Source organism: Leptinotarsa decemlineata, unplaced genomic scaffold (assembly GCF_025532065.1).
Source record: "Leptinotarsa decemlineata unplaced genomic scaffold, Ldec_3_MD MMD2_tig00000882_RagTag_RagTag, whole genome shotgun sequence".
Taxonomy (NCBI): Eukaryota; Metazoa; Arthropoda; class Insecta; order Coleoptera; family Chrysomelidae; genus Leptinotarsa; species Leptinotarsa decemlineata.
This window is the reverse complement of record NW_027412556.1, coordinates 776,880-793,711: the sequence shown is the minus strand read 5'-3', so window position 1 is coordinate 793,711 and position 16,832 is coordinate 776,880. Positions and strand designations below refer to the sequence as shown.

The window sequence follows — 16,832 nt, the reverse complement described above, 5'->3', positions numbered from 1 at the left end:
AAAGAAACACTTTCACTTGATTTTCTTGGATCTTCACTACTAAAGTAGAGTAGGGTATCGTCGGTAAACAAGTGAATTCTACATTCTTCTGCTATGGTTACAATGTCATTTTAATATATGAGGAATAACAATGGTCCCAAAATAGACCCTTGGAGCACACCTATATTATTTTGCATTTCATCCGAGACAAAATGAGAGACAGTCTCTTTGTCAAAAATGAATAACTTAATGTGTCCACAGATAATATTTATACTTCAACATTTTTAAAATGAAAATCAAAATTATTTGCATGTGAACAATAATTATGATTATACTTTTATAAACTAGAACTTTTTCAAATTGTTTTCAACTACATCTGGCATTCCTGTTCTTATTATTATTATTTTTAAATGTATATATACTTTTTTGTATACTTTTTTGTAGTTTACATTGAATATGGAGAATGTTGACTAGATCAGTTTATTGGCATAATTTTTGGAGTAGCCTTTGAAACGTTAGGTTTATTCCCATATAATTCTTTATTTTTTCGAAGGTAATTTTTTGATAGCAATAATACGGATAGCAGTATAAGGCTTATTAAACCGAATTTTGATACGCCACACTCCTCTACTGAGTTCTGTATATTGGCGAAAAAAATCCCAATGCATTAATATCCAAGAAAAGGAAAATTCACGTTCTGTAGGGTGATAAGCTGATTGATGTATCTTGGCATTCAGACTGACGTGGATTTTTTCTGGTGTCAATTCATTTCTTTTCGAATTTCATTTATTAGTCAGTCAACAATTTTTTTTGAATACTCTCGCCAATTACCAATTTTTACTTGTCTTTGGTGATGATAGACTCGTCATATTCTTGGAAAAGATTAACAGATTAGGAGATGGTTGCAAAAATTTGCAACTATTTGAATATTGGAATGCTCTTTCTTTTGATTTATTACTAGTTGTCAGGGGGTTTTAAATAAAAGGTCTAAGCTGTACCTGAACTATTGTTATTTGTCAGTTTTCTGTCATTTTACCCTAATGGGTTTTTTCTTTAAATCCCAAATTTTTGTCAGATGGTCGACCATTCAGAAAGAGTGGCTTTGAAAGGATGTTCTGTCAGGATTATTTTTATTTTCACAAGACAAATAGACGTGAAAAAATGTGCAGAGGATTTACAAAACGGCTCATTCAATCTTTGAATACATTATCATAGAACCAGCAAGGGTTATTTCTTGGAATTCGATATTTTTGTCAAATGTAAATTCAAAGAAAGATCTTCTTGAAAAAATTTCAAGTATTTAGAGATTAAACTGTGGTGTTTAATATTCCTCTTGAAGATGATCACTTGGTGATCGAAACACGTGTGTTGAAATAACGGTTTGGTGTTGGGAAAAAACTCCAGTAATAATAATAGTAATAATATGCTTTATTATCATAAGACATAATCTTGTAGACAAAGCTTGGGTAGTAAATACTTAAAAATATGCCATACCAAATGAAATTAAAATAAAAATGGTGCATGGGTACAAACTATGTTGAAATGGAGGATATAAAAGATATGTTTATACAGGGCTATTCAAATTCGTTTCTGTACATGGGGAGCTCGTAAACGATAAGAGTTAGAGTGTGGGTTAAACTGTGACAAAGTTGCGTATTTTAGAGACCTATTCGATGATGTTAAAAAATCGAATATAGCTCGTCTGGTTCTCGAGATATACAGGAAAACCAAAAAACCCCTAATTATTAGGTACCTATTCATATACAAATGATAACAATAAAAGCATCCGGAACGAGCACTATAATTGTAATGAAAATTGAAATGAAGTAATTCATATAGAAAAAAAATTAATGGCGCAATAAATGTTCGATTTGGAGTCCTTCCATTTCGAGACAAATAATAGGCTAATAAGATGGCCTGCTAGATTACCAGATCCTACTATTTTGGACTATTTTCTATGGGGGACATTGAAAAATAGGATTTACGCTGGCAGAGAGATAGAAAATGTGGAAGACTCGAGATTGAGGGTTTTGAATGATTTCGCAACAATGCAGCAAATAAGTGTATTATAAATAATATGAAAAACCGAGTTCAAAAATGTCTCGAAATGAAAGGACTCCAATTCGAACATTTATTGCGCCATTAATTTTTTTGTGTATATTAATTACTTCATTTCAATTTTCATTAAAATAATAGTGTTCGTTTCGGATGTTATTATTGCTATCATTTCTTTTTCTGCTTATTGAAAAACATATAATATATTTTTGATGTAGATATGTTTCAGATAATCATAAAAGGTTTTCTTATTCGAAGTTCATTGTAGAAAACCCTCAGAGCAATGGAAAAAAATGAATAGGTACCGAAAAATGAAAAAAAAACTCTCGAAAAACTCTACGGTACAGAGGGAGACAGATAACACCCTGTATAAAAGATTCATGGACATATTATGATAGATATCACAGCAGAGATGCGGCAATGCGTTTGGCTCGGCAATGCGCAATGTAATCCTCAACAGTGTAAAAACAATATTTCAAGAGATACTTTTTTAAGTATTTTTAAAGGCATTAATACTCAATTTTTTTACATTTGATGGTAATGTGTTAAAAAGCTCATAGTTCAGTGAGTTCGACTGTGAAATATTTAATCGAAAACGGCTGCTTCGGATAGGATGAGCATTGCGAGTGTTGTAGCTGTATACATCCGAATTTCTCGGCAACACCGACTGACTTCCATGAATTTCAATTAAAGTGTGAAAAAAAACAAACATGGTAAAGGCATAAATTTCAACTTTTTAAAAAACTCTTGAGAGTGATATCTAAAACCAATTCCGGCAAGTACCCTTATTGCCTTCTTCTGCATTTTAAAAATTGTTATCAGATGGGTGGAATTACCCCAGAGAGTAATGCCATAGCTAGTGAAAAATACGTGGTTTTAAGAGTTGTAAAATTAGTTATTGTTTTCAATTGTCGTAAAATGAATAAGGAACTAGATAGTTTTTTAACTAATTGATCAATATGTGACTGCCGGTTCAGTCTGTGGTCCAGCACTAAGCCAAGCAGTTTTATGCTTTTTGTTTCTTGATTAACAGTTGAATGGTTGCTAATATTTGCATTATTTGTGTTTTATTACTATTCAATTTTGATTTGTTTGCTGCAAACCATTCTTTTGCCTTCTTAGTAGCACAAGTCAGTGAAGCATCCAAGTTTACGTTGTCTTTCTCAGAAATAATAAATATATAAGGTGACATAAAGCAGCTGAGGTCATTGATATAAATGATAAAAAGGAGAGGGCCCAAAACCGAACCTTGGGGTACCGTATGACTAACAATCTGAAAGTCTGATGTTTTACCGTTCACTGAAACGCTTTGTTCTCTATTGGAAAATAAGAACTAATAAGTTTCAAGGGAATTCCTCTAACACCATAATAGTTTAGTTTTTCCAAAAGAATGTCATGTGACACACAGTCAAAAGCTTTCGAAAGATCGCACAGCATTATAGCTGTACGATTGCCTTGTTTAAGTGATTCTACAACGCCACCGACAACATTAAGAACTGCCTGTACTGTTGAGCGGGAGTTTCTGAAGCCAAATTGAGACTTATTGAAGAATCCGTTTGAATCAAAATATTCATACAATTGTTTTTTGATCGGTATTTTGATTGATTGATTGCTGAAACTACACAATAAATTATTTCTTCCATATCATTTAATAAAACCAAACATTTCGACTAATTTTCGTACGTATTTCAGCGTGGGAATACTCAAGAAACATATCCATAACTCGTATGGCATCGAAGCGGATAAGCAAGTTCTACTCGCCAGCGGTGGGTCCACCTTACATAACGATTCAAGTGTCTGTTCGCATTCGGCTGGCACTGATTCCAGTCCGATTTTTCTCTACGATGAAAACCTGATATCAAATCCAATACCTCCGACTATTAGTTCACCGTTCGAAAATGCGGAAAAGGGTGAGTATTTCCTGTTTGGAAAATACAGGGTGTAACTAAATAAGTGTAAAAAATTTAAGGAGGTGATTCCAAATCGAAAAAAAGATAGGATCTTTCATATGAAGAAACTTCATTGGAGCATCCCTTGTTAAGATACAGCCCCTTAAAGTTCGCACTATCTCTCTCGAACTATCACCAGTACTTCATGTTCCTCGGGGTTCCTCAGGGTTCTATATTAGGTCCACTCTTATATATTATATATTTAAATTATTGTTATAGTGATCAGTTCGTTATGTATGCTGATGACACATCTTTATTGATAACTCTGGAAAATATTAGAGCCGCAGTTAATGAAACATCTGATGAAATAAAAAGAACCCAAAAGTGGTTCTCAGACAATGGTCTCTTGTTAAATGAAAGAAAAACTGTGCTTTCACGTTTTAATCATTCTAAAACCACTCCAGATCACAGTTTACTAGTTAACGTCAATTGATGGATCAATTCAACAACGAGAGGAGGCAAAATTTTTGGTTTTGAAGATAGATCACTCTTATTAATGTATTACCATGCATACTTTCATTGTAACATGGTATTATGGTATTATAGTAATAGGGGAGGAGCCCAAGGGGGGATTTCGGGATTTACTGAAGCGCGGCAGATTAATATACAGGGGGATACCTTGTACCCGGTTAAGTACCTTCACCAAATATGAGCCCCATATATAAGGCCGCCCGTGAAGAATAAAGGATCGGATTAGGAAAAAAAAATTGATCATCAGAAATTATCGAGCGCGTCAGATTAAGGTAGGGTGAGTTAATTACCTGCTAAAAAGTGTACATTCCAGTAATCTAACGATTTCCGCAAGCCGAAATAACAAAAATTCGTCGATAAAGTTTAATGCGTGCAGCTGTGTGATACCTATATTTCCCTCTCCGAGTTTCTATTCCTCTATTCCCTATTCACTTTTTCTCTATCATTAATGAATCAATTGATTATAAAAAATTGAATTTTTTTGAGCATTTTTTAAAATTATTTTCTTATAAATACAAGTATTGTACTTAAAAAACATACACTTATTTATTTGCATGTCATTTCCTGAGCTTTTCAATTAAACAAGTACAATGAATTAAAAAAATAAAATAAAAAAAAATTGTTTTTGCCAGATTAGGCGAATCCCTCTAGATAATCGTCAGATTATGAGACAGGACGTTTTAAACATAAAGATGAACCATATATATCTTAATCTGACGAGCTTGAGTATTTCAAAATGGCGAATTTGCTATTTGCAAACTCGCCAAAATTCAAAAAAAGAACCATAAAGTGTATTAGCAGGACTTACTAGAAGGACAAGTTTGCAAACTCAAAATCTCAGAATATTGACTGTTGCAAGTATATACATTTATGAGATATTAAAATATGTAAAATCGCACATAACCATCTGGAATAGCATATCTCAATTTTGTAGGTATACACATTCAATTATACGATTTTTCAAAGTTTTCACCCCATTTCCACCCCCTCAGACGGCCTGGAAAGCTCTTGACATGAAGTTCATTTTATCTTCGGCCTAAAAGCTGAAACGGTCCTCTTTTTCACTAAGTCAGTCTCTAAGCGTGTCATATTGAAAAATGAGTGTACAAAGGCGTTAAATAAAAAAAAAAATAATTTTTTTTTTTTCAGTGTACTGTTGATTGCAATTCATTTTGGTATTTCAGCTCAAACTTCAATTGAAATAACTGTTTCAGAGATGGAAAGCAAAGTCAAAATTCACTGTGATATGAGTCCTTCCTTTGCTACTGTATATAAAAGAACGAAGCTGGCACAAGAAATGTTTGATCTTGGTAAAAAACTGTACGAGAAATGCGAAAGTCTTGTATTTGAGCAGCACATGCAACAACAAGGCTGGAGAGCGATAATCGCCAACTTGGATGACATTGAGCAAGACTTTTGTAAGAGAGGAAAAAGTTTCGATAAAGCTTTCGAAGCTTATATGTCGCATCGTGAATCTCACCACAGTTTTCTCATATTGTAAGTATGATGTTCAGTATCACCATTTAGTCCGCAGATGACTTCCAAGTAGTAGAAAAAAAATCACTATATGTTTACGTTTCGTTTCAATTTATTTGAATAAATACAGATATGAATCAATACTGTAGTAATTGTTGAGCCTCATATCCTTTAATGAAGTCAATCACAGTCGTCCACAAAACTTCAAGCATAAAAACCCGCAGACCACGGCCCGGAAACTTGTAAAATAGTCCGGTCAATTTTGTCCTGAAAGTAGTCCGGTCAATTTAGTCCTGAAAACAGTAATGAAATAACAAAAATTGCGACAGAGCTAAATTTTGGTGAAGACCTTTATTTTACCATAAAAAATGAAAATTTGAAAGTCCCAATCTGTACCATGAGCGATTCAAAAGTTATTTGGGGTCAAAGGACAAAATTTCAGTTTTTCTCGAAAATCGTAAGTTTTATCAAAAAAATACCTCAGAACAAAGTTGTAGATATCAAAATTCTCTACAAAAATGCTCCTCATGATTTTTTCTGTAAGTATCACCGTTTCTGAGATATCGCAATTGTAAAAGTCACGTTCTATGTAATATGCACACGTTTTATCAAAAAAATACCTCAGAACAAAGTTGTAGATATCAAAATTCTCTACAAAAATGCTCCTCATGATTTTTTCTGTAAGTATCACCTTTTCTGAGATATCGCAATTGTAAAAGTCACGTTGTAAAATCAACTTAACCCTGAAGTTAAGTTGATTTCCTTGCATCACTTGCATCGATTAAAGTTTGCATTCCACGATTAAACACCGCAGTTTCACCTTCAGTCAAAAGCTCAGAGCAAATAAAGCAAAATTGCGAATTTTTTTTTGCATATATTAATCACTAAAAACTCTTATAGTAGACGCTTGTAATAAATACGTATATTCATTTGAACAGAACGTTTAACACTAAAAGAAGCAGGCACATGAACGACGCCACATGGACAATAGAATAGGTAGGCAGATGTTATATTCAAGGCCATAGGTGTAGAGGGGATTTTCGAAGGGACTGACGGTCCTTTGAATGTATATTTTCGGAATATAATATATAGTATATATATATATATATATATATATATATATATATATATATACAGATAGAGATTTTATCGAGTGTGTATGATACAAATCAAGAATGAAATAATTCGTGGACATAACACTCAAAAAAAAAAGGGGCAAACCGCGGACACGTGTTTCTGGCTATTGTTGTTTCCTGCTTTCGGCAAACAAGTGTTGTCCATCTTTACACTTGGCTGCACCGCGCTGATGAGGCCAATAGCCAGAAACACGTGTCCGCGTTTGGTTTGCCCCCTTTTTTTTTGAGTGTTATGTCCACGAATTATTTCATTCTTGATTTGTATCATACACACTCGATAAAATCTCTATCTGTATTTATATCCTGGACCCGGATGTCACGCAGGTAGCTATAGCTGCCTACGTGGTCATGTTAGATGTAGCCTGGGAATTCTAGGTCTTCTAACAAATGTGCGGTTGGCTTCTGTTGTTGGCTGCACCGCGCTGATGAGGCCAATAGCCAGAAACACGTGTCCGCGTTTGGTTTGCCCCCTTTTTTTTTTGAGTGTTATGTCCATGAATTATTTCATTCTTGGACATTTCATTCTTAAGTACCCGAATGTGTATATACGTGGCAATGTGTGCATATTACATAGAACGTGACTTTTACAATTGCGATATCTCAGGAACGGTGATACTTACATTTTTGTGGAGAATTTTGAGATCTACAACTTTGGTCTGAGGTATTTTTTTGGTAGAACTTACGGGTTTCGAGAAAAATTCAAAAAAACCTGAAATTTTGACCTTTGACCCCAAATAACTTTTGAATCGCTCATGGGACAGATTGGGACTTTCAAATTTTTATTTTTTATGCTAAAATAAAGGTCTTTACCAATATTTAGCTCTGTCGCAATTTTCGTTAATTCAATATTGTATATTGACCGGACTAAAAATAAAAAATCTTTGACACCTTTACTTCCGGCTGTGAAAGTTATCACTCTGATCAGTTAGATCATAGGTGTAGGTCCATAATCATATGCTTGCTTTTATATTTCCCGTTGTAATTACTCATTGATATACTTTCAAGGAGTTTTAAAAAAATTGTGTTGATTTTTCTCTGAGTCTTAAATTTTTCAAGAAAACCGTTCACTGGGACTTAGATGGGTTCGTTCTTTTTCAGATTTCAAGATGACTTGAAAACCCTCAAAAGAATTCCTCTTCTGCCTACTTTGCTCCACAAACGCAAATCCAATGAGGTCGAGGATACATCTGATGACTGTGATCTTACAAAACAAATTACTCTTTACGAGTGGATTGAAAGGGTTGACGATCAAAAGTCCATCAGCAAAATGTTTGAGCTTTGTTCCAACTCTCTGAACGAGGTAAGATTAAAAAAAAAAACATTTTTCATCATTCATTGATGATCCTTTTAAATGAGTTGGTAGGTTGAGAACCTACCAATGAACAATATCGGATAAGGGTTTTATTTGGAGCATATGTACACACATTGGAAAAGTCTAGGGATATTTTTAAAAATGGCAATAATTTTTTTTAGATCGCTTCAGGGAAAAAAAGTTGACGGGTGATTATTAAACGAATGTAACTTACAACAAAATTTATTAAATGGTCAAAAATACTGAGTGCGCATATAAGCAAAACTAAAAAAAAATATGGCTCTTTGGCACCCCGAAAAAAAATCATAATACAAAAAAAAATAGAATCAGTACAAAGTACGGCCTCCACGCTGGTTTATTACGGCCCTACATCTATCGTGCATCGACAAAATGAGATTGTCAATGTCTTGTTGAGGTACATTTGCCCATTCAGCGATTAAAAGCTCTCTCAATTGAAACGTTGTGTGAATTTTCCCCATATGCGGAGTAATTCTTCGTTGAAACATGTCCCACACATGCTCGATGGGATTCAGGTCCGGTGATTGTGCTGGCCATGGCAATACATCAACTCCTTCGTTGGTGAGCCAGTCAGTCACCAGACGCGCGACATGTGGACGAGCATTATCGTGCATTAGGTGGAAGTTTTCACCAACAGCACCAGCAAACGGACGGACGATAGGTAGAAGAATGGTGTCGAGGTACTGTCGTGCTGTGAGGGAGCGATTTGGAAAAACGAGATCGGTTCTGCCGCCGATCATGATTCCGCTCCATAGCATTACTGTACCACCTTTGTATGTGTGGACTTCCTGGACGTGTCTCAAACGTTCATTATTTCGAGGTCGTCTCCACAGTCTTGGTCGACGAGAATCTGGATGAAATCCAAATCTGGATTCGTCTATAAACAAAACTGTGGCCCAATCATTTGCATTCCAGTTTTTGATGTTCTTGACACCACTCTAATCTTCTACCGCGATTGCCTCTCGACAAAGGTGGATATCTAAGTGGCCTTCTGTTGTGGAGATTTGCTTCATGCAGTCGATTTCTGACAATATCACGACCAATGGTTACCTGGTGCGTCTTCTTGCGGTTAAGACCAAAAATCGGTCTTGAACTGCAGTTGTAGCGCGTCCTCGCCCTGGATGTTGTTCGGCTGGACTGCCAGTTTCACGGAAACGCCGCCACAATCGACTGATAATACTTTGGGAGACCCCAAAACGAAGAGCTACATCATTTTGTCGCATGCCACCTTGAAGAAGCCCTACAGCTCTATTCATCTCAGCCAATGGTAAGTGATGGCGTTCCATGTTAAAGCACAATATTTCCAGTTTAAATTGCTGAGCAAGAACTGCATAGAATGTACAAACTCGACACTTTCAGATTATTCATTTTAGCCGGAAACCTACAGTTTGTAAAAAACTTGATAAAAGATTAGTTACCGTTTTTGCAGGCTTTGTTCAACCCATATAAATCTACAGGGTGGTCGAGTGTACCAATTTAATCGAAATTCAACGACCTCATGCATTTATTTTTATGATATTTAGTATGTTATAAAAATATCCCTAGACTTTTCCGATGTGTGTATTTTTACTGAAATGGCTACTTTGTTTGTGTGTCATTAGTGTCAGTTGTCATGTTAATGGTTGGCGCCTCAGACTCAACTAAATAATAATACTAAATGGAAAATGAATACAATGAAAACGGCAAATCAAACTCAAACCTGGACATCATGAACATCAACTACATAGGACAACTGACACTAATGACATACACACAGAGTTCAGTTCAACAGTTAACCAACATGTACACGAAACAAGGTGTAATAAGCTCCAAAATTCAAAATAACAACATACAAAAGAGTTATTTCATATTTGTTAAATGCGTACCTTGCCTAACACATGGGCAGAAAAGTCTGAAAAATCATAAGTCATGATTGTGTGGCTGAAAAGCCACACAAGTCATGATTGTGTGGCTGAAAAGCCACAAAAGTCGTGATTGTGAGACTGAAAAGGCCACACAAGTCATGATTGTGTGGCTGAAAAGCCACAAAAGTCATGATTGTGTGGCTGAAAAACCCACACAAGTCATGATTGTGTGGCTGAAAAGCCACACAATCTTTTTATACTCGGAAGGAGTTTTTTATAAATTATCAAATATTCAACAATGTTTGAATGTTCTTGATATAGTAAGAAATTCCAAAAAAAAATTAAAGATTTCATTGACACAATATGATATAGATGTATTTTAGATTCTAAACGAGCATTTTACATTGTTTGTTTGACTCGCAGTAGTAACTAAATCTATTCTATCAAATTTTATTGTAGTTGATTTTTTCTTTTTTTTCAGTTTGACGATCGTTTTGTCTCAGAATTGTCTGCGGAAATTAAGGACGCTCTCAGAGCTTCCCAAAATTTATCCGTGAAGGAAGTTAGTGGTATGAGCGAAAGACTTTCAGGTTTGGATTCGTTATTGAGAGATTGTATGGTATTTGTATCCCATCAAAATGGTCATGCTCAAGCTTTCAAGAAAGTGAGTATGAAAGTTTGATTTTGATAAAAATAGAAATAATTTTTCTTCGCTAAAATACACCTAGAAGTATAGATTCTAGATTACAAGAAATTACGCCAAAGTATAGTACTTTCGATCACCTGGTAATGCGTGGCAGACACAGTGTTGCTTATTTATAAATCGTTATACACTGCAGACATAAATAGTCCTAACCTGTCAACTTTTCATTGGAACAAGATTTGATAAAAAAGTAGGGTAGGCCTTACTTCAGCGAGACAGTGACGTCATCACACCAGTCAGTTTGTCTATTAGCTCGCCCAGTCAACCAAATTGTCACGTGGTGTCCTCAAACTGTCACCCAGCTAGCTGGGCGGTGAGACAGCCAATCAGAGCGTACCAAATTGTCACGTAGCATCCTCAAAACTATCATATATAAATTATATATAATTGTTCTGGAGAAGGCTGCGGTTGTGTAACATTTCGCCAAACCTCACAAAAATCCAAGGGTGTCATATCTGGTAATGCAGCGGGTCATTCTAAGAGAACATGTTTACCTATCCACTGGTTTGGAAAATTGTCATCTAGCCACTTTCAAACCAGCTTTTCGTGATAAAGAGGTAGCTCATCTTGCTGAAACCTAATATTAGTTGAGAACTCATTCGCAGTTGACAATTTTTTCAAACCGGTATCCAGGAAAAAGTGATCTTTCAAAGGAGCCCACTAGATCACCTTACATAACGCCTCTAGATGTTTTTGAGGAAATATGTGGCATCTGAAGTGTACAAATAACCATATTTCATTGTAGAACTTGAGCATAGAAAAAAAGATGCTGGCAATGATATTGTTATAAATCATGCCCTAAAGAAAATAACGCCGGTCGCCGCTGGTTGCCGTGAATCAATTGTGACGTTGCTTAGACCGACGTTTCGCGGTTGTTCGATTTTCGCACCGGTTCGATGGAATTCCGACGAATATTCTACCGGCTTCAATGGACTTTTGAGGAATTCTCCACTTGTTTCGGAATAGTTCGCTTGCTGCATATAAATGAGTTTCGCGGGCGGTGCGGTCCAAGCGATCTTATAAGGCAATAGACATTTGAATACTAGTTGAATTTTTAGTTGAAGTGTTTTGTTGCATTAATAGTGGAATAAAGTTGAAATTGATTATTTTACGCCAGAGGTTCCAGTATGAACTATCAAGCTAGATTGTATAACATTAAAATGGCAATAGCAATACGATAGACATACCAAACAACAGAAAACCAATTAAGGACCTAGGATACACGTTTATCCATTCAAATCCTTTTGAATTGGCATACGAATTCATCTAGCAGGGGAGCCCAAGATGCAAAATGGGGATTTACTCGAGAATCATTGAGACATATTAGGTTGCAAAGCTTAGATGATAAGAAAAAAATGTTATGAAATATATACCTTTTCATCGGTGGGGACGCGGCTGTTGATTTTTAAATATGTAAAAAATACTGTTGCGTGGACATACTCGAGCGCGTCAGATATTGATAGCATCAATGTCCTACGTATTTTCAATAATGTTGGTATGTTAATCTGATCGTTTGCATGATGTGGGTGGTTGTACGTAAGGGTTAAAAGTGAAAAAAAAAATTAATCGAGCGCGTCAGATTTTCTAAGGGGGTGTTAAGTGCAACAAGAAAAAGCTCTCATTCAATAATCTGACGATTTCGATTTGACGCAAACTCGCGGCCATTATTATAATGTGCAAAAAAATTCGCCATTTTGAAATACTCAAACGCGTCAGATTAAGATATATATGGTTCATCTTTATGTTTAAAACGTCCTGTCTCATAATCTGACGATTATCTAGAGGGATTCGCTTAATCTGGCAAAAACAATTTTTTTTTATTTTATTTTTTTAATTCATTGTACTTGTTTAATTGAAAAGCTCAGAAAATAGTGCTGCAAATAAATAAATATGTTTTTTTAGTAGAATATGTATTTATAAGAAAATAATAAAAAATTAATTTTTTTTTAATCAATTATTAATTAATGAAGAAAAGAGAATTAAACTTTCTATGTTTTTACCACTTTTATTTGTAACTAACCTTACTGCAGTTTCGTCCTATAAAGACATTTTCAAACTTATATATTGTGTAATATGGGGCTCATATTTGGTGGAGGTACTCAACCGGGTACAAGGTATCCCTGTATATTAATCTGCCGCACCTTAGTAAATCCCGAAATCCCCGCTGGGACTCCCCTATTATCTCTCTTCGACTTCGTTCTTGTTTAACTTTTCTCTCTGTATATCTTTTACTCTTTGGTAAAACTTTTAAAATTGCAAAGATTTTCAGTCTCCACTATGATCAATCTTTTTTTCAGCACGAGGCCACTGTGAGGTCCTCAAAAGATCAATCGGTTCTTCCCGATCTGTGCAAGGCCCACGAAAATCAATTGATATTGATGACTGAAAACCATAAGTGTATCTGTGATATTCTTCGACGCTGTGTCAATGCCAAGAACGAGCTGATAGCGAATTTACATGCAAGATTGAGGTTAGTTTAAGATCAGCATTTTCATTTACAAATAATGTAGATGCATCATCCCGGATGATGATGATACACTTCATTGTGCAGGAAATGAATCGTTATTACAAAGCTTGAGTGATACAATGTAGTATACAATGTAAAATGAATAATAATAATAATGTTTATTCACCATTTTTGATACACTTGGGTATATAAGGTAAGTCAGTTGTACTACAAGCTAGTAAAGATAAAAAGAGAAGTAAATTGAGTACAGATTCACTTCTATATATATGCACATACACATATTGGAAAACTCTAGGGATATTTTTATAACATACTAAATATCATAAAAATAAATGCATGAGGTCGTTTAATTTCGATTAAATTGATACACTCGACCACCCTGTAGATTTCTATGGGTTGAACAAAGCCTGCAAAAACGGTAACTAATCTTTTATCAAGTTTTTTACAAACTGTAGGTTTTTGGCTAAAATGAATAATCTGAAAGTGTCAAGTTTGTACATTCTATGCAGTTCTTGCTCAGCAATTAAAGTGGAAATATTGTGCTTTAACATGGAACGCCAGCCGAACAACATCCAGGGCGAGGACGCGCTAAAACTGCAGTTCAAGACCGATTTTTGGTCTTAACCGCAAGAAGACAACCGACAATCACAGCACCTGAGTTGGTTAACGTGTTGCAGCAGACGCACCAGGTAACCATTGGTCGTGATACTGTCAGAAATCGACTGCATGAAGCAGATCTCCACAACAGAAGGCCACTTAGATGTCCACCTTTGTCGAGAGGCAATCGCGGTAGAAGATTAGAGTGGTGTCAAGAACATCAAAACTGGGATGCAAATGATTGGGCCACAGTTTTGTTTACAGACGAATCCAGATTTGGATTTCATCCAGATTCTCGTCGAGTAAGACTGTGGAGACGACCTGGAAATAATGAACGTTTGAGACACGTCCAGGAAGTCCACACTTACAGAGTTGGTACAGTAATGCTATGGGGCGGAATCATGATCGGCGGCAGAACCGATCTCGTTTTTCCAAATCGCTTCCTCACAGCTCGACAGTACCTCGACACCATTCTTCTACCTATCGTCCGTCCGTTTGCTGGTGCTGTTGGTGAAAACTTCCACCTAATGCACGATAATGCTCGTCCACATGTCGCGCGTCTAGTGACTGACTGGCTCACCAACGAAGGAGTTGATGTATTGCCATGGCCAGCACAATCACCGGACCTGAATCCCATCGAGCACGTGTGGGACATGCTTCAACGAAGAATTACTCCGCATATGGGGAACATTCACACAACGTTTCAATTGAGAGAGGTTTTAATCGCTGAATGGGCAAATGTACCTCAACAAGACATTGACAATCTCATTTTGTCGATGCACGATATATGTAGGGCCGTAATAAACCAGCGTGGAGGCCCTACTTTGTAATGATTCCAATTTTTTTTGTATTATGATTTTTTTTCGGGGTGCCAAAGAAGAGCCATATTTTTTTTAAAAATATCCCTAGACTTTTCCGATGTGTGTAAATAAGAATATATGCCCACAAATTAAGTAAAAATTTTACACCATTCACATAATTTATTGTTGTGAGATTGTCAATTAAAAAATCTTCGTAACTGTAATAGCATCTTTCTAAAAGCATAGTTTTAACACAATCATGAAATACTTTGTCACTTGTGGTTTTTTTAACTACATTTGGCAGCTCATTGAAGCACGGAATGGCATTATACTGAGGGGATTGTTTATAGCTTGTCATGAGATGCTGTGGGAATTTTTAGAAGATCGCCATTTCTTGTATTATGACTGTGTTCTGATGCAGTCTTCTCACATAATTTATGGCTTTGCGAAGAACAATACGACCACAAATAATTGTATATATATCTAAAGCTGTATAAAAATCAAAGTAACGAAACTAGCATTAAAATAAGGAATGTATCAGAAGGAATCTTCAAAGTACTATTCAAGGTTATATTAAGCTTTTTCTACCGAAAGGTTCTTCACCCTTTTATAAATTCAATAAGGGATTATGTGTTCGTGATTTCAACAGGTAAGTTATTATACAATGTCTGCTTGAAAAAGTCAACGTAAATTTTCATTTTTCTCAAGAAATAGCATCAATTTTTATTACTAATGACACACTTCTATTAGCTTTACCTGTATGTATGTTTGTTTGTAACTCTCAATCATGGGATCTGTATTTGACAGATCTATTCGCGGGCAGAGGGCGCTGTAAGTAACCTCCTTGATATATTGACATTATTGCTTAATCTATTCGCGGGCAGATGGCGCTGTACGCTTTTATAGCATTGTTTTTCCACAATGCCGGACATTTTCTCCGTTTTGCTTCTCGTAAGCGGCGCATAACTTCAAGATGATACTTCTTATTGACCGTACGACTATGTGGCAAGAACTCCTGGTGCACTACGCCACGGTAATCGAAGAAAACAGTGGATGAAACCTTGACATTTCATCGAACTTGGCGTGCTCTTGGTCTTGGCTTTACTGGGCTGTTCCATTGGGATGATTGGACTTTGACTTCGGTTTCATAGATACAAACCTATGATTCTTTACCCTTTTAAGCAAATCTGGATCACCATTGACGTCACTCAACAACGTTTTTTTGGTTAAAATTTAGCAATTTTGGAACGAATTTCGCTGCAACAGGATTCATGCCCAAAAATTTCTTGAAAAAACTGCGTGAGGAGCCATTTGATGATACTCCATGACAATTTTCTTCGCTTTCTCACATTTTCATTGGTTGTTGATGTACTGTAACAATCTGAATTTTTAAATGAAACTAAAGCAGCGTTTTAAATTTTTTTTAATATGAATTTTCCACTAGAACCATTAAATCAGCGTTTATTTGATACTGTCGTCATGCGTATTGAATCTTCTTGCTTTAATCTCTGTATGATTGTTGATTTTTGTTACTAGATGGGTTGCATATGTCCAGAACCGTATTTGTGAAATGGACCATAAGATTGTGGTGAATCTAACAAATTTGAAACGCGTTCAGAAATATTTGGAAATTCTACACCAGATCCACGTCGCCCCTAGCACTTACCTGAATGCCATCATCGAAGTGGTCAGACGCCGCAAGTACTCTGCATCTCTAAGACAGTGAGTAACGCTTCAGTAGCTTCAATTTTTACTGATTCACAGGTAGGGACGATTACATTTCATACATTCACATTCACCAACTCAATATTTTCTAATCGTTTTGTTTGTGATGAATTATCATCTCTTCTTCGAAGAAGATTCAAAAATGAGTCACTCGGTAACATCATTTCTTACAGGGTGTCCCAAAAAAATCAAACAAACTTTCAATGAAGAACTACAGGCCTGTTGGTGTGCTCTCCTGCTTTTCAGAACATTTTTTGAGTATGCTTTTCTGTGAGACTTGAAATTCATTGAGAATAATCT

The 16,832-nt window shown here is 35.7% G+C and overlaps 1 protein-coding gene across 1 annotated transcript in view; it reads left to right on the top strand.

Moving 5' to 3' along the window:
- Positions 1-16,832, top strand: part of Atg17 (Autophagy-related 17) — a 60,937-nt gene that overhangs the window by 13,198 nt on the left and 30,907 nt on the right. Inside the window, exons 2-7 of the mRNA XM_074175229.1 lie at positions 3,727-3,944; positions 5,669-5,951; positions 8,165-8,366; positions 10,722-10,904; positions 13,241-13,413; positions 16,344-16,529. Of these exons, the coding sequence (XP_074031330.1) occupies positions 3,727-3,944; positions 5,669-5,951; positions 8,165-8,366; positions 10,722-10,904; positions 13,241-13,413; positions 16,344-16,529 (1,245 nt within the window). The remainder of the gene's footprint in view (positions 1-3,726; positions 3,945-5,668; positions 5,952-8,164; positions 8,367-10,721; positions 10,905-13,240; positions 13,414-16,343; positions 16,530-16,832) is intronic.